The following is an 18,710-nucleotide window of genomic DNA, read 5'->3' on the forward strand; positions in this document are numbered from 1 at the left end:
GCCACCAAAATGCGGACCCCCGGTTTTATAAACAATGACCTCAATTAAACAACTTGGTCAACAACAGATCTTGCGTCCCATGCGCTCATCAGGAGCTGGCCAGGCTTCCAACAAGCACACCCTAAGCAGAGATCTTATCTTATTGGCTAGTACATATTCTGCCCCTGGCTATAATAAAAGAGGTTCTCATGAGAACTTCCAGAAGTCATAAACATATTAGGAACTAATAGGAGTCATAAACATATTAGGTAGTTGAGTCATTGAGTTCAATCGTTCCTTTCCTACAAAGCTGTATTATACAAGATATTAGTATGAGATATTAGTATGAGATTGTCTGGGGTACAGCAGTTCCTACCTACAAAGCTGTTTTGTACATAACCCTTATCAAAGTATTACTTGGAGTCACTGATAAAAACCTCTCGCAGTTTGTCTTGCTCCTTCTAGAAGAAGTTCTTGCCTGTTTTGCTTATTCTCAATAGTACTGATTTATCCTACAGATAACAAATTAAAGGGATACTGTCATTGGAAAACATGTTTTTTTCAAAACACATCAGTTAATAGTGCTACTCCAGCAGACTTCTGCACTGAAATCCATTTCTCAAAAGAGCAAACAGATTTTTTTATATTCAATTTTAAAATCTGACATGGGGCTAGATATATTGTCAGTTTCTCAGCTGCCACAGTCATGTGACTTTTGCCTGCACTTTAGGATGGAAACTACTTTCAGGCAGGCTGTTATTTCTACTACTTAGGGGCACATTTACTATGGGTCGAATATCGAGGGTTAATTAACCCTCAATATTCGACCATCGAAGTTAAATCCTTCGACTTCGAATATCAAAGTCAAAGGATTTACCGCAATTCGTTCGATTGAACGATCAAAGGAAAAATCGTTCAATAGAACGATTAAATCCTTCGAATCAAACGATTCGAAGGATTTTAATCCATCGATCGAATGATTTTCCTTCGATCAGAAATTGCTAGTAAAGCCTATGGGGACCTTCCCCATAGGCTAACATTGGTGCTCGTTAGGTTTTAGGTTGCGAAGTAGGTGGTTGAAGTTTTTTTTAAAGAGACAGTACTTTGACTATCGAATGGTCGAACGATTTTTAGATCGAATCGTTCGATTCGAAGTCGTAGTCGAAGTAGCCAATTCGATGGTCGAAGTAGCCAAAAAAATACCTCGAAATTCTAAGTATTTTTCATTCTAATCCTTCACTCGAGCTAAGTAAATGTGCCCCCTGATGTAACTGAATTAGTCTCAGTGGGACTTGGCTTTTACTATTGAGTGTTGTTCTTAGATCTACCAGGGAGCTGTTATCTTGTGCAAGGGAACTGCTATCTGGTTACCTTTGTTCTTTTGTTTGGCTGCTGGGGGGGGGGAGAAGGGGTTGATATCACTCCAACTTGCAGTACAGCAGTAAAGAGTGACTGAAGTTTATAAGAGCACAAGTCACAGGACTGGGGGCACCTTGGAAACTGACAATATGTCTAGCCCCATGTCAGATTTCAAAATTGAATATAAAAAATCTGTTTGCTCTTTTAAAAAATGGATTTCAGTGCAGAAGTCTGCTGGAGCAGCACTATTAACTGATGCATTTTGAAAAAAAATGTTTTCCCATGACAGTATCCCTTTAATGTTTAAAGCCAATAATGAAAAATCCTTCCAGAATGGCCGACCTATCATTTCCATTAGGTTGTGCATCTTGGCATTGTGTGTAATAGTACTTACCGACTTGTATGTTTGTATTCTTTTAGAATGGCAGCAGGAGACAAATAAAGGCAGAGATTCATGTAGCGATATTGAAGATGCCTTTAAGAGCCTTACTCTGGAAAGCATAGTCAGAATGTATGACTTGAAGGCATCATCTAAAGACACTGAAGGTAAATGGGAGAAATGGAAACACTTTAAATATAATATATATATATATATATATATATATATATATATATATATATATATATATATATATATAATGTCTGTATATGTATTGAAGGAGAGTATGTGTCAGTGGGGGCACATATGCTGTGTTTTTTCTGAATAGTAATTATGCTCCTACATCCCAGGATATTTGTTGACTGAATACGGTTTCCTAAAGGATTTGCCAGTTCTTCATACCATAACAAACCTCCCTGCTTGTGCCTTTAAAGCAGCCCTACAACATAAAGCTTCCCCCACACACCCAGCAATGCACACTACCTAATCTGTCAAGAAAATTTATGTAAAATACGTGAAAGAAAATTTATTTTTGCCTTGAGAAAGGTCCATATTGGGGCCAAAACATAACATTGACTGTTCATGCTCCAATAGAAGCACACATTTTTTTTTGCATAATCCTGACTGTGCTTGTCTTCTCTACAGTAAAATAGAATAAATATATAATATATAAATATTGGACCAGTATCTGCCAGTGCATGGGCATGAACTTTAACTGCCTTGGGCCGCTATAATATAACTGCTAAATAACTTTTGCTATACAGTGATGACCTGACAGTGTCCCAATGTTTATTATAGGACTATAGTATCTTTATGCCAGAGGTCTTTTAGCATCTTCTTCAAATTTAATATTGGTTCGGTTTCCCTAAATACAGAAACTTAACTTGATTCTACAAACAGAATAAGTTAATTAACTGTTACTCTATTTTCAAATGCAACTAAAAGGACCACTATTTAAAGGATAAGGGAAGCAAAACATACTGGGGAGGGCAAATTTGTTAGGTACCCCCACTGGCCAAAATTTATTTTATCACAGCCTGGTGCACCAGCCCCAAATACTTTGCCAAAGAGTGACTCCGCTCGATTTTTCCTCTGCTGCTCATTAATACCAGGAGTTATTTTGTGTTTAAATAAACACCAATGGGTATTTTAACCATTCCAGACTTTACTTACCTGTGGGTTAGGATAACAGATGCACGTCAGCAGAATTTAGCCCTAAATTTAAATCCGCTTATAGATTGGTTCAATAATAAACTCAAATTATGGACTAATCTCCGTGTCAGAGCTACAGGGTGGATATACCTTATAAAGATGCTCATATTACCCAAACTTCTTTATGCCCTCGAATATGCACCTGTCTGGATTCTAAAATCCTACTTCTAAAGAGAATGCAGTTGTTCACTAGTTAATATGGTCACACTCCAGATACAGATAAAAACTGGAAAAAGGAATGCACCCAAAATTGAAAGTTGGGATGTCCATTCCAGACATCTATGGCAGCACAGTTGGGGCTCCTTCCGGGCCCAGTTGACTGGATTCCAAACCAACCCCATGAGCACTAAATGTTCTATGCCGCTATCTGTTGTCACTGCAACACAAATATTTCCATCTAACCAATGAATCCTACTAATTAAATAACCAGACTGAACACCAAACCCTGTGGAAAATAAGAAGGACCAGAGGTCACAGCTTTATTAAACATTTTAGTCCCCTCCACCAAATGCGGCCCAGTTGACATCACATGTAATTTTTCAAGAGCATCCACCAAGCCCTTTGCCCTGCACTCCCTGGGTTCTCTCTTCTCAGAGTGCCCCATGGTGGTCCACACCCCAGGTATGGATCACCACTGTATGATCACAACCTACTAGCCTAGGCATAGCCCCTACCCTCTGGCACTTTCTCTGTCTTGAGCACCCCCCAAGGATGAGCCCAGAACCCTTTGCCCTGCTCTCCCTGATTTCTCTTTTCTCAGTGTGCACCTTGGTGGTTCATACTACAGGTTTCCATGCAAGTCTGAGCCCAAAGCCCTTTGCCCTGCTCTCCCTGGTTGGTATTTTCTCAATGTGGTCCATACCACAGCCTACTAGCCTGTATATAGCCACCACATTCTACTGCTTTGAGTTCATTCAACCACCCTTGCTTGGGATCTCTCTCCTCTTGAAAAACTGAAACTGTATAGCTTAAGGGGTTGGGAGGGTTGGAAAAAAACACAAAAACACCCCTCTCTTCCCACCTCACTTTATCAGCTTTATTCTCCTGCCCTTTCATACCTGCCTTGAGCCAACCAACTAGAGAGACCCCCATCCCCTCCCACTGGCAGTCAGCAACACCTAGCCCCGTGCGTTCTTTAAACAAACACACAACATGTTATTCCTATGCAAAGAATCCATATTCTAAAAATATGAAAATATACAACTGTCTGATTAATGAAGCAATGTTCTTTAAATATAGGAATGCCTTTTTATAAAAATATTTTAATTTACTATAATATATGTTATAAATGTTTAGAAATGAAAAGGCTAAGAGGATATTCTAATGTATTCAATTCATCCACCAAATGAGATTCTCCTGTGTTTTTTCAGAACCAAGTAACAATACAGTCTGTGGCATTTTCCAGCCTTCTCCCGGCCACGTAAGAAAACCTTTTCATCTTCACTGCTTTAAGAAGAATGTTTATTTTAGATTTGTCAAATTCCATCAGGTCCCAGTATCCTCAGCAGACAGCTGCTTGGCAGAAGGCTATGTGCCATGAATTTGACAGAAATGTTAGAAAGAGCAAACAGCAGTCAAATAAAAATACATGTATGATGTGTTATGTCATATAAATGATCCAACCCTACATTCTATACAGACCTCCACAGAAAAGCAAAAACTCTTTGAGGATATATGGAAAGTGAACAGAGGATTTTGGAGCACAGAGGATGTGCAGGAAGCAGTTAACACTTGCTCAGAGTATATTTCTGCTCTTCATTACCTTTCTCATGAATGTCCAATATGTTACAATCAATATCCATTTTCCAAGGTAAAGTTTACATCTCCCGTGAGTGACTGTGGTTCCATCTATCTATGGCAGGGCTTTCCTTACATTAAAGAGTAGACTCTGAGCTGCGAAAGTGGTGAAATTATTTTTAAATTTGTTTTAAATGTCTATAGGAGCTTGCCATCCCAGAATTTGGAGCTTTCTGGTTAGAGCTTTTTTGGCATCCCATACCTATACTATAAAACATCATTTTACCTCTATTCATTTTAGAAGTAGACTTCATTGACTGTGGGACATCTTGGTTGCTTTTCAACGTTATTATCCATTATTCTTTCTGTTGCAGTTTGTGACAATGACTCACTGCAGCTGTTCCTTCTGTAAAGCTTGTTTTGCTCAATATTTTTCATCCGTGATCAAAGAGAAAAGCATTAGCGATGCAGTGTGTCCGCTCTGCAAGAAACCTGATCTGGAGAAAGAAGGGGACACAGAGGAGGTCATGGACTACTTTAACTTTCTAGATACACAGGTCTCGTACTATTTCTTTCTCACATACATTAATATACACATTTCACAAAGAAGGCTAATACAAAGGTAGAAAAAAGAACTAAATACATAGTGGAGATTCCTAGCTAATAGGTTTTAGATTCTAATTAGAGGGATTTACTCATCTTCCCAATTTCCTTTCAGATCCGTCATTATCTTGACCAAGCAACGCATGATTTATTTCAGTGTAAACTCAGAGACAGAACTTTAATGAAAATGCCAAATTTCAGGTGGTGCTGCCATGTAAGTCACACATAAGGCAAGATGCCGTGCTTTTATTAACACTTTTGTTTGCCACATATACCTGCAATTTACATGAGAATAGCCATCAAGATATTCAGCTATGGATTAAAGAATTGAGGTGCAGATGTAGGTTGAAAGTGTTATTATCTGTGTTTGCCTATGCATTCAATGGCTCTACTAGTTAGAGACAAAATGAATCACTACCAGTTTACTTAAGGTCCCCATAGATGAAAAGATTTCTCTTGCCGAACGACCGATTTTAGCGAAGTCTGACCAATCCTTTGAAATTATCGTGTGGTTAGTGGGATTTGAACGATCGAACATCGTACGATTTTTTCGGCCGACATCTGTCCTGAAATTGTCAGTCCCAGTGCAATCTATGTCTCAGAGCCAAGCAGGCAGCTACGCTTTGTTTTCCTGGCAAATTGGTTGATGGACAATTCGCACGATTGTACGATCGTTCCGAGATAATCGTGGTCTCACAATGACGATTGGATCTTTTAAAAAAGATGCCAGCTTTAGTCAACTGCCTGGACCAGCGTGGTGCACCCACAGCTCAGACAATTACTGTATTCAGACCTTTTAAGGAATTTGCCATTGAAGTAAATGGGAAGCGATTACAGCATATTGTTGCCTGCCAGCAGAGCTATTAAACACTTGGAAGAAAAATACCTGAAATCAATGCACGTGCTATTGCCCTTTTGGGTTTTGTTGCTCATAGTAAATATGATAAAACTACTCTAGTGTTGGCAACAAAACATCCATAAGTTGGTTTCAGTGTGAATCTCCAGCAAAATACTAGTGCTTCCCATTTAATTAACAATGTTAAAGATCAGCCCAGCAGGGCAAATTAATGCTGAAAAATTCCTTTGCATTTACTGTATTGCGTCAACAAACATGGCAATGGGCCCTGCCTGTGAAATGGTGGATAATGGCACAACAGATGTTCTACTGTCAGGGGTGCTTCGCCAATGAGGCGAGTTGAGGCTGTCACCTCAGACGGCAGCACCCCACTAGGTACCAGGGGCAGCAAAAATGCTGCCCCTGGTACTTTAAGAGCGAATTTCTGGGGGAGGGGGGGCAGCAGCAACTGCTGCTGCCTCAGGCGGCGGAGGGGCCAGGATCGCCCCTGTCTACTGTGGGCAACAAATCTCCCCAAATAAACATTTGCCAAATGGTGATTGACATTATTGCCTGTAGGGAAAGCATTTTTGGGAAACTCCCCGCTAACTGTAGCGCAGTGGTATAGTGGGTGACAAATCTCTGTGTGTGCCATTACCCTGTCATGAACAGCCAAGATTTGAACTCAGGTGTTTGTATTTCTGGGACTGATTACTTACATTTTTAGCCACTAGAGACGCTTAGGGCTGGCCCTGACCAGTTCCACTTGTAACCTATTGGTTTTCTATCTGTCTGCTCTTTCCTCCACTCACCTTATAAGAATCATGTGTAGATCATTATCTAATTTACACCCTTTATACGCCTGCCCCTGACCATTTCTCCTTGCTTGGTCATTAAGCTTTACAGCAGAAATCTTGCCCTCCTGTGATCCCTAGTCCTAAGACCACATCTGGTTCCTAGTTCCTGAGTTCCTTCAGTGTTCCGAGACCCCAGCCTTGTTCCTGAGCTCCTGTAGCCCTCCTTGTCCTGTTTTTGTGGATTTCTTGGTTTTGACCCTTTGCCTGTTCTTGGATTCTGTTTGCCTGCTGCCTGACCTGACCATTTGGCCCATTTACTGGACACTTTCTCTACCTGCGATTGTTCCTATAACTGGCCTTTTTATTTGTTTATATTTTTTCCTTGTACCAGCTCCTGTTTTTTTTGTCTTTACTCCAATATGGCTTCCAGATCCATTCTGCATTTATGGCTATACCCCGGGTTACCCAGTATACAGACTCAGAGGGCATAATTACAGAGGAAGCAGACCCTGTGGCTGCAGGGGGCCCCAGGAGGGATAGGGGGCCCATGAGACCCTAATTAATGAGCAATTTCAAAATATATTGGAAAAACAGGACAACCTCTAGATATGATGGCGGCCCTAAAATTAAATTGCTGTGGTTCCCAGTATCATCTAGTTATGCCACTGTACAGACTCCCACCTGATTGCCTCTCTGCGGTGTTACATCATAACATACCCTTGTGCTCTTACAGGAACTCAGGGTGTGTTGTGCAGAAAATGTATTGTGCTTCCCATATAAGTAATATAGGAAGTGATTTTATGAGTGACATTAGATATTAAAAGTGATATTTAGATACAGTGTCGTTTCTTATCTTTCAGTGCTCGTTTGGTCTTCTGCATGAAGCAGACAGATTACGGATGGACTGTCCATCCTGCTGCAAAAGCACCTGTTTCAAATGTAGGAAACCTGTAAGTATTATGGCAAGGGTCTCTTACTTACATTTACATGTCATGCTAGAGTATCAAATTAATGGCCGTCACCATACAGTGAGTTATTTGTATACTATATATACTAAAACATAAGATTTAATTAAAGGCTTGTTGAGCAGTCTCAGGTTTCAGTTCAAGGTTCTCCACTTAAATCTACTTGTAAGCTCTATTCAGTCTTGACTCTCATTTTCACTCTGTCCTTAGACGAGTGCCTGTTGTAGAGGTAGCACAATTTAGATATATATGAGTGATCATTTTCTTAAAGTGTTGTTTTTTTAATCTTTTTTAAACCAGTGGGAAGAGCAACATGAGAAAATTAGCTGTGAAGAATTTAGGATATGGAAACTAAATAATGAGCCAAGCCACCAAGAGGAAAGGCTAAACGCATATCTTACTCAAAACGGTATAGGTACGGTACCCTTCCTTACACTCAACTAAAATCAATGAAATTAATATATATATATGTAAAGCAATTGTATTTCAAGAAAAAAGCAATGATGAATAACACCACATACTTTAGTAGTAACATGAGCAAAAGCTCTAGATGTTTTTTTGCTCATAGTAATCCATTAGATGCTTGTTTGCATAAATACAATGCCAATAGACAAGTCAAAGCTAACTGCGGATTGGTTGATTGATTAGATACAGGAGCAGGGCAAGCTTTTCCCTATGTTACTGTCTCACTCCAATATTCAGTCCAGCAATATATTTGATTAGTAGATTTCAATACATGATGTGATTAATTAAGATTCTCCATCTAGCAGTCTCATAAATAAGTCTTTGGTTATTGTCAGAAGAACCTGCCTGAATATACAATACTGACTGTAGGTTGGTGGAAGAAGATCAATGGTCTGGAGCTGCTTTCATGGTTTGAGTGGGACCATAGTTCAAGTAAAAGCAAACCTTTATAGGGTCAGACTGGGCCGGCGAGACACCGGGAAATAACCCGGTGGGCCCCGTGCATCATGGGCCCTCTCATGGCCAGACCTGCTCCCCCAGCTGCACCGGAAAAGTAAGTTAATGCCACGGCACGTCTTGTGCGCATGCACGTTGCGTCTTTTGCATACATGCGTGCGCACGGCACGTTCATGGAGGCTTCCCAGAAAAGAAAGTTAATGCTGTGGCGCTGCATGTCTTCCACGCATTGCGTCTTATGTTCGTGGAGGCAGGCAGGGGGCTGGAGTTCAGAAGGGAGCCCAGGAGACTGCTCTGACCCTGCTGTTAAACATTTGGTCTATTTCATGGCCATTCCCTATTTCTATGAAAACAAAGAGGCTAAATACAGGGTTGGACTGGGGGGCCCCGGCCCACTGGGGCTGCTGTCCCAGGGCCCCATCAGGCCCCCCTGCTTGGCCGTGTGTGCGTGCATGCGTGATATGCCACATGCGTGCGTATGCACTCATGCGTGCAATGTTCCTGACGCTACTGCCCGACAAAGGGAGGTCACAGCAGGAAGAGATCACGGATCTGGGCAGGTGGGACCCACAAGAGCTGGGGGCCCATCGGGTTTTTTCCTGGTTTTGCGTCGGACTCGGCCCAGTCCGACCCTGAACCTCTGTGCCACAGGCTACAATATATTCTTGAGAATTCCTTGCTTCCTACATTGTGGCACTATAATGGCCATAATTGGTTTTTCTGGGATAGAAGAGGAAACATTTCATTGACCTGCACAGAGACCTGACATGGACCCAGCTGAACACCTGACCCCCAACATCAATACCAACTTCACTAATGTTCTTGTGGTTGAAGGGAAGCAAAACCCCTCATTTCAGAATGAGATGTTGAACAGACAGGTGTCCAGACAATTTTAGCAATACATTGTACTTTATGAACCCTTTGCTTTGTTGTTGTGAGTATTCTGTATGGTTAGTAGTGCATGACTGGATGGATATTTACAGCATCTTTTATCTATGAATGAAGGAGGAAATATACATCACTGTTCAACATACAGTATGTCTAGACAATGCTGCTATTGTTAAGAATGTGTTCTTAATGCACATGGAATATGAATACATTTAGCACTAACTCAATGCCACTTAATTCTAAGAAGAGAGAAGTTTATTCTATCAAATACCGAAACTTACCTTCTGGCTTTCTTTGCCTACCTTACACTTTGTAATTTCTGCCAATAGTTTCTTTCCTTCTTCAATTACAATCTAACTGTTGATTTGCCTCTAGATTGTCCCTTGTGTAAGTTCCGATTTGACCTGGCTAAAGGTGGGTGCTTACACTTCAGATGCACCCAGTGCCTGCACGAGTTCTGCGAAGGCTGCCGACAGCCATTTAAACATGGACACGTAAGATTAATATTTTACTTCCCCCCCCCCGAAATGCAGACGTTTATAATATAAAGTCTTTCATTTTCATTTGGAGCTCTTAGGGTTAGGTTTAGTGCTCCACTCTCAGCACAGATCCCTCTACTCCAAACACAGGGCAAGATGCTCAAGTGATCTCACACCTCCCCGACATGTAGGATTACATACATACAGCTACAGCCTAATCACCAGGCTAAGATAGAAAGTCATTCAGCTTCCAATAGGAAGCCAGTATTTAATTATTTTTAAATATCTCTTTATAAATGTGCAAAAGGAAGCCAGTGTTTTATTTGAAAAAGATGTAAAAGTGTTTGCTTGTTTTTTTTATAGAAATGCATTACAATGGTACAAGAAGTTAAATATTTGTTAAAATTTGTTTCATGTATTAAAATACAAATAGTTTTTTATAGGGGGTCAAAGCAATCCCCCACGTAGTTAGTTGTGTGGTCATTTCGTATATCACCTGAAAAATTCATATTTTTGTATTTTAATTAAATTATATTTCATTTCAATCAGGAATGTGATTTTTCAACTGACTGCCACAGAAAGGGATTGCACGCACACCATTTGCGGAACTGCTTGTATTACATGAGAGACTGGGATTTTCATAGACTTTACCGGCTTCTACAGGTAACGGTACATTTGGCCTCAGAGAGTGAAAATGCCGTAAATGCATGAATACAGAATAGTGACTTCGCTTCTGCTCTTGAAAACACTGCTGCTTGATAGAATTATTTTAATGTGAATATAAAAGAAACCTTTGGGGGGCAGATTTAGTAAAGGGCGCATTGTTGCCAGCGACGGCTTCGCATGAATTAAACCACTTCGCCTGGCGCAAATGTGCTACAAATACACTAATTCATTAAAATGCGAAGTTTCGTCACTGGCGACTTTTTGCAAGCATTACTTCAGCAGTGCGAGCATTTCGTAGTGAAGATGCGCTATCGTTTGTTTGTGTCGAAAATACGCTAGTTATCTTGCGCTTGTCAATTTGCATACAGCGGGTAATTTAAAGTTGTATGGATGTCTTTATTATAAATGTTGGTGCAAATGCTTGAAGTTACCACTTTTTATTACACATGTCCAGGGAACCTTAAGGGCTCTTACACATGAGCGTTTTTACCTGCGCTCCCCTGCGTTCCGTTTTTCGGCGTTCAGCCGCAGGGGAGCGCAGGAATAGACGCATTTAATTATTTCAAATGGGGCTGTACTCACACAGGCGCATGTAGGCGCCGAACGCAGGTTGAGACGCAACATGCTGCATTTTTCCTGCGTTCGGCGCCTACATGCGCCTGTGTGAGTACAGGCCCATTTGAAATAATTAAATGCGTCTATTCCTGCGCTCCCCTGCGGCTGAACGCCGAAAAACGGAACGCAGGGGAGCGCAGGTAAAAACGCTCATGTGTAAGAGCCCTAATAAAGACAAGAGAGTTAATATAATGCCCTACACATGAGCCCACTGTAAAATTAATGTTCCATATGTTATGCTACCCAAAAAAACTTTGTCAGCCAAAAAAAGTGTAGCATTAGCCACTTCGCTCTTTAGTAAATCTACCCCTTGATTTTTTTTTTTTGATTTGAAATATTTTATTTGGTTTTCACAATAAACCATAAAAATCAATATGATAACAAATAGTATGCAGAACCTTGATTTTTTTTTGGCGGTGCTGTTGCTGACAGATCAGGTGGGTATTATCTGAGTTTGGGTAAACATAAGAAAATCTACTCTTTTAGCAAGGTTGCCACCCCTAAGCCAAATCAAGCTGAAATGATTATTTGGGCCCCATGATCAGTGATTGGATCATAATAGGGGCCCTATGCAGACCAGATATAATTCAGGTAGGTCATCAGTTTGGCCCCTACTGAAGACCAGACGGTGTTGTATTGGTCAACAGATACAAGATGTCTGAATGTGGTTGAGCTGATAGCAAATTGACTATAATTGAATACATCTGCTTGAAAGAAAACATTCACATGCACAGGAGGAAAATCAGTGGTGAGATAAAATAACTGGCCCTGTGCTGTGCCACTTCTGATCACCTGGCAATTGAGGCAAGCGAGGATTCCATGCAATATTCAGCTGAACCCAGGCACAGAATTTGGATTCAGCTCCTCATTTTGAATATTCAAATAACAGTTCAGCTTTGTTCCACAAATCCTTTGTGGAGGATTTGGTAGCTAATCCCAAATAATGGATTCGGTGCACTTTATTAGAAATTCAGTTCTGTTAACTCTCTTTATTACACTGTTTTTATTAAGATCGACTTATTCTGTTATTTCAACTCATTTTCCGGTAAATTTTTTTTTTCCCAAGAGCAAAATTTTCTGTATTCCACATTCACATTCACCTCTGCTCCTGTGGATAGAGTAAGATCTATTAACACTTGTGTTGCTTAGTGGTGAAACATACAGAACTGGGTTTCACAGCCAACACAAATTTAAACATCTCTGGATCCACAGGCTCAGCTTATGAAACAATCAGGTTGCTTTGTCACAGAGGACACCATTGGGTGCAAACTTTCCCGTGTACGTTTAGATTTTTGAATGGCTTTAAAATGATTTGTAAAAATATTAGGATCTTATTATGCCTTCCTTTCTGGTTCATACTTATAAAACGATGTAGCAGTTGCCTCCAGGTTTGTTCCCAGCTCCCTTGTTTTGGTGAACCCTGGACAAATGCCACTTTTTCTCCTGATCCAATTTTAATTTTTGGTTTTTAGATCTGCCTGGCAACAGAACTTGTGGTCTCAGATGATCTAAATTTGTAATAAATATATGTAAAAAATATCTCATTAAAAACAGCTAATGAAAAAGCAAGCTGTTTTCTTTCTATATTAAATAATACACATTATGTAGGGATTGTATTGATAACACATTATAATGCTGGTATGCTTTAAATTCTCATATGTATTGTCTTTCTTTAACTGCAGGAAAGCGGAATCCAGTATAAAGCCAATAATGGTCCAGGATCTGAAAAAGGTGATCCATATTTTTCTGCAGCAATATATTAATATAATATAGCCATGAATAATTATATACAGTGACTTGTGTATTATAAAGAATAATGTATCCTCTCTTTTTTTATCATTCTGTTTTACAATAGTTGGTACATTATTCCATATATCTCTGGCAGACAGTGTTAATTGCACAATAAGCAAGTTGCTTCTTGAAAACGTGTATACTTGTCAATATGTCATCTCTCAGTGAAATAATTGATACTATCACAGTAATGCCTTAGAGATCCTGCAGCAGAAGAAGAAATATGTATTGCAATGGCTGACGAGGGGATATAACAGTGTTGGGCAATAGTGATGGGCGAATCTGTCCCGTTTCGCTGAAAAATTTTCGAACCGCATTGAAGTCAATGGAAATAATTTTGACGCACAACAATTTTGACATGAGCAACAATTTTTTTACGCGCGACTCTTTTGGGCAAATGCATCAAAGTCAATGGGCGTCCGAAAAATGTTGACACACGACAATTTTTATTAGCGTTCCAATTTTGATGTGTGGAAATGCAGAAAGTTGCCGCAAATCCATGCCTGCCGAATAAATTTGCCCATCGCTAGTGGCCAATAATAGAAGGCCATGACCAATCATTTAGAAAAAAGAACAAATGTGGGGCCGGAAGAGCATCTTGAACTAAAAGGAGCACATTGGCCCAACCCCTGCTAAAGTTGTGACAATAGCAAATATTATTCACATTCACATCCAATGATTCCCCAGATTCTATGGTATGAAGAGAGGGACCACCTGATGAAACCCAGGCAGGGCCATAACAGTTAGTTGAACTTGGCTACAGATAGTTTTCAGTCCTGGATTTGTGGCGAGGCAAAATTTTAGGTGCGGCATGCCGCCCAGGCACGTACCTGAGGTGCACTGGGGACTCAAAGCTTCCCAGTGCTCTGGCGCAAGTTCGCTAGCTTGTGCGTTCCCCGCTAGGCCGGTGCTAGGACCATGCGGGGGGATTCAGACTTGTAGGCAGAAATAGAAACTAAAGCCCCGAATCACCCCTGTTGTTACTGAATCGTATGATATAGAGAAGTTGTGATCCATGTAAAATAGAATTGTGAACAGCTTTATTACATTTGTGGTTCCATCAATACAGACCTGCTTCTCCCATTCATCCAGGCACAGGGGATGCACTAATTTCTAGGACTGAAAGATAAGGGTGGCGCCATAGAACCCCATTATGTAAATAAAGCTGCACATTGAATTCTGTCTTCCAACAGGCGCCAGCCATTGATAAAATACATTAATCTTTAATTTCTAATGCTCTTTCACAGAAAGAAAAAAAACTTGGTTGAATGATTACTGTGGCTAATTTTATTTTACAGATCAGTGGACAAATGAAGATAGAAGAGCAGCAAGGTATGATCTAGAGCAGGGAGCTTGATAAAAGGCCATTTGAGGCCTGAAACGTCGCTGTGATGCCCAGAAGGCTGCAATAAAGGCATTTTAAGTCTACAAAAATTGAGTGGTGCTGTTCAATTACTATCTCTTCTAGAGCAGGGATCTCCAACCTTTTGAACCCGTGAGCAACATTCAGAAGTAAAAGGAGTTGGGGAGCAACACAAGCATGAAAAATGTTCTTGGGGTGCCAAATAAGTGCTGTGATTGGCCATTTAGTAGCCCCTATGTGGATTGTCAACCTACATTGAGGCTCTGTTTAGCAGTGCACCTAGTTTTTATACAACCAAAACTTGCCTCCAAGCCTGGAATTCAAAAATAAGCTCCTGCTTTGAGGCCACTGGGAGCAACATCAAAGGGTTTGGAGAACATGTTGCTCATGAGCTACTGGTTGGGGATCACTGATCTAGAGGGTATGATTAAGGCACAGTAATTGTAAATATACACCCCATTGTTCTTGCTCCTGTTGTAATGAAAAATACATCAAACTCATTAAGTTTAGAGTAAACTTAAAGTGATACTGACACATTGATATAAAAATCATAGGAACGTGTATCAAGTTAATGCTGCACCTGGAATAGTTCGCCGCAAAGCCGCCCCCAGCCCTGCGAACCTGTGTGCAACAGACCGGCTGACACTACTAACAGATCTTCAGTGTTGCTTCAGTGCCGCTGGGCTGGTGGCGGAGTGATCCGTTCATAGGCTGAAATCCTGTTTTCATTTGTAATTAGCCTATGGAAGGATTGCGCCGGTCTGTTGCACACAGGTTCACGGGGCTGGGGAGTTGCTTTCCAGGGGGATTTGAGGAAAAAATATGCCGGGTGCAGCATTTACTTGATACTGACAGGTTGCTATGATTTTTATTAGAACGTGTCAGTATCGCTTTAAGTTAATTACTCTTCACCTGAAATATTGTTCCACCAATGGCAAATCTGTGCCATCCTTTATATTTGCGGGAGTTCTGTATTTCTTCTGGATGCGCCAAATGCAGGATTCAGTTAGGGATTCAGCCATTTTCAGCAGGATTCAGTTTTGGCCCAATCCAAATTCCTGACTGAATCCTTAAAATCAAGTGACTTTTCGTCACACAACCAAGGAAGACAAAGAACTTATGTACATGGTTCTCTTCAACCCTTCTTATTTTTATTATGTGTGGTTTTTGAGTTGTTTAGCTATTTTAGTCAGCAGCTCTCCAGTTTGCAATTTCAGCAATCTGGTTGCTAGGGTCCAAATAACCCTAGCAACCATGCCTTGATTTTAATAACAGACTGGAATATGAATAGGCCTGAACAGAAAGAGGAGTCATAAAAAGTAGCAATACGTGTAGCCTTACAGAGCATTTGTTTTTAGATGGGGTCAGTGACCCCCATTTGAAAACTGGAAAGAGTCAAATAAATCAAAACTATAAAAAAAAAGAACAAAACGAATGGCAATTAAATTGTCTTAGAATTCTAACATAATAAGTTATCTTAAAGGTGAATCACCCCTTTAATATGTGCTAAAATACCTGAACAGATGGCGCTTCATTTTTAATTCATTTTATAATATCATAGCATAAAGTATATATATATATATATATATATTACCGAGAATGCTCAGGACCTGGGATTTTCTGGATAACAGATCTTTCCTTAATTTGGATTAAGATTATAGAGAAGATTTATATATATACATAACTTTTTTTAGACTAGTTTCCTCTGGGGCAATGAGTGACAATAAATGAAGATGCGTCTTAAAGTCTTTTCTATAATCTCAATCCGAATTAAGGAAAGATCTGTTATCCAGAAAATCCCAGGTCCCGAGCATTCTGGGTAACAGGTCCTATACCTGTTTCATATTTTGGAAAACTGATGTTTATGGTCTTCCTTGTGGCTGAATCTTGTTACAGTGCTATCCATAAGGAATACTTGGTGAAAATAATCTGCTTGAATGCACTGGACCCAGCAGATTTGTATACAGAGAAAGAAATGGAGACAGAACTTAAGCGATGGAAACTTACAGTTCCAGGATTTTGCAGCGAAAACAACAGAGAAATGTATTTACAAAGACTCCGAATGGTAGGAATATTTAATGTGGTTTTTATTGGTAACTATAAGAATTCAAGTGGCAGATTTATAAAAGGTTGAGGTGAATTTTCAAATTAGAATTTCGAGCTATTTTTTGTGTACTTCGACTAGGGAATAGGCCAAATTTGATTCAAATTGGAGTCAAAAAGGTTTTTTTTTTTGTGAAAAACTTTGAATCGAATTCGATCGATTGCACTATTAATTAGATTCGAACAATTCAAATTTGGCTGAATGCGGACCTATTCGATCCCAAAAAAACGACGACTTAATTTAGGTTGGGCTTTTTGAATTTCAAAGTTTTTTCAATTCGAAATGTGACCCTTGATAAATATGCCCCCAAATATACTATGTGTATTAAAAGCACATTTGCAAGTAGGGGTTTCACAGTTATTCTGCAGGTAAAACTCCTAAACTAAAGGGGCTGCTTCTTACCTATTAAACAGAAATATAACCCTAGGGCCGATCTTTCAGTTAGGAGGGTGCAGCAAGCAAACATATTGATCAGATATCATTTAATATCAGGCACCACATTAGAGGCTTTGTTTGCTTTGCCTTAGTCAAATTTACATTTTTGCCGTTTCATAGATAAGACACATACAGACTATCTGAGCAGCAGTCACTTTGATAGAAACTTGTCTTTTAAAGGGCATGTCATCACCAAAATAAAAATTTGCCTAATAAGGAAACTTAGGCGCTCGTTGACTAAATTCTAAGCAGCTTTCCAATATACATTTATTATAAAATGTCAAAGTTCTTCGTAAAAACAATTGCTATTGAAAGCAGCATTTGCTTAACACCTAGGTTTTTTTTATTTTTTTTTAAAAACAATGCTGCAAAAGTCTTAGTTCCTCAGCAAAGACAGGTCTTCATCAGCTGCCTTGTCTTACATTGTATCAACAGTCTGAGCCATCAGGGCAGAGAATAGAAAGGGTCAAACACCGCTTTCAATAGTAATAGATCTGCTGTAGAAAAAACTTTAGGAAAAATGTAACAAATGTATAATGCAAAGTTGCTTAGACTGATGTTTTCTTTTATTAGGCAACACATTATTTTTTGTGTTGACTTTCCCTTTAAATTCAAAAAGGCAGATGCAACATTAAATCTATTTGTGTTTTTTTTTTTCACAATTACTCTTGAGCATATAACGAATAGTAATACAGGCAGAATGAATTGGCCAATACTAGACTGACTAATGCAGACTATTTTTTTTTTTCTTCAGATAATAAAACAAGAAATACCATTACCGTCAGCTGCTGTCTAAGGAAACTTCGGGCGACTTCGGAAAAAGAATCGCCGGTGTTTTTTCATTTTAGCCGGCGCAGAGTGAGGGAAGGCGTTTGGGGAGATTGGTCGCCGCAAAAACGAGGCGATTAGTCGCCAGGCGACCAAATCTCCCCAAAAGGCCCAGTGTGGCCTGACCCTAAAGAAGGCCTTTGTGTGTTTACTTTATCTGTTTGATGCTGCAACACTGGAAAAAGTTTCATACTAGGACTGCTTCTCTGGCAGTATAACACCTGCGGGACTCTATACAAGCAGCACCTCTGTTAGGAGAACAAAACCCCCTCACAAAAAAAACTCCTTCGACCACCTCCTCCCTGCAGAGTCTATTACATAAAAAAAACTGTCTAGCAGAGAAGCGCAGCGGAATTCACAGACACCTGTATCTTCAGATCCTCTTCTGTCCCTTCACTGACAGACAAGAGATTTGACAAAAACAGAAAACTGGGAAGCAAACTGGAAAATGAGATGCAAAGTTATACACTTTGACAGAAATAACATATATGTGAGTTATACACTAAGGGGCATATTTATCAAGGGTCGAATTTTAAAAATTTAGAAATTCAAAAAGAACAAAATTAAGTCTTTTTTCGGCCGAATCGGTCCGTTTTAGAACGAATAGGTCCGTATTCGTACGAATAGAAGTAATATCGCATTCGATTGAATTCGAATCAAAGGTTTTCCCCCCAAAAAAGTTAAAGGGATACGGTCATGGGAAAAAAGTTTTTTTTTCCAATATGAATCAGTTAATAGTTCCGCTCCAGCAGAA

General features: G+C 39.8%; 1 protein-coding gene across 2 annotated transcripts in view; it reads left to right on the plus strand.

The window, feature by feature from the left end:
* The window catches only part of LOC108719312 (E3 ubiquitin-protein ligase RNF31), a 41,794-nt gene extending 23,802 nt beyond the window's left edge, over nucleotides 1-17,992 (plus strand). For both annotated transcript variants that reach the window (XM_041566526.1, XM_041566525.1), the window contains 13 exons: nucleotides 1,759-1,884; nucleotides 4,300-4,349; nucleotides 4,569-4,739; nucleotides 5,041-5,223; nucleotides 5,385-5,483; nucleotides 7,762-7,851; nucleotides 8,167-8,281; nucleotides 10,051-10,169; nucleotides 10,704-10,817; nucleotides 13,118-13,166; nucleotides 14,525-14,558; nucleotides 16,486-16,654; nucleotides 17,883-17,992. In XM_041566526.1, coding sequence (XP_041422460.1) covers nucleotides 1,759-1,884; nucleotides 4,300-4,349; nucleotides 4,569-4,739; nucleotides 5,041-5,223; nucleotides 5,385-5,483; nucleotides 7,762-7,851; nucleotides 8,167-8,281; nucleotides 10,051-10,169; nucleotides 10,704-10,817; nucleotides 13,118-13,166; nucleotides 14,525-14,558; nucleotides 16,486-16,654; nucleotides 17,883-17,924 — 1,361 coding nt within the window. In that variant the 3' untranslated portion in view covers nucleotides 17,925-17,992. The remainder of the gene's footprint in view (nucleotides 1-1,758; nucleotides 1,885-4,299; nucleotides 4,350-4,568; nucleotides 4,740-5,040; nucleotides 5,224-5,384; nucleotides 5,484-7,761; nucleotides 7,852-8,166; nucleotides 8,282-10,050; nucleotides 10,170-10,703; nucleotides 10,818-13,117; nucleotides 13,167-14,524; nucleotides 14,559-16,485; nucleotides 16,655-17,882) is intronic.
* Nucleotides 17,993-18,710: the final 718 nt, after the last annotated feature.

Source organism: Xenopus laevis, chromosome 6L (genome assembly GCF_017654675.1).
Source record: "Xenopus laevis strain J_2021 chromosome 6L, Xenopus_laevis_v10.1, whole genome shotgun sequence".
Classification (NCBI taxonomy): domain Eukaryota; kingdom Metazoa; phylum Chordata; class Amphibia; order Anura; family Pipidae; genus Xenopus; species Xenopus laevis.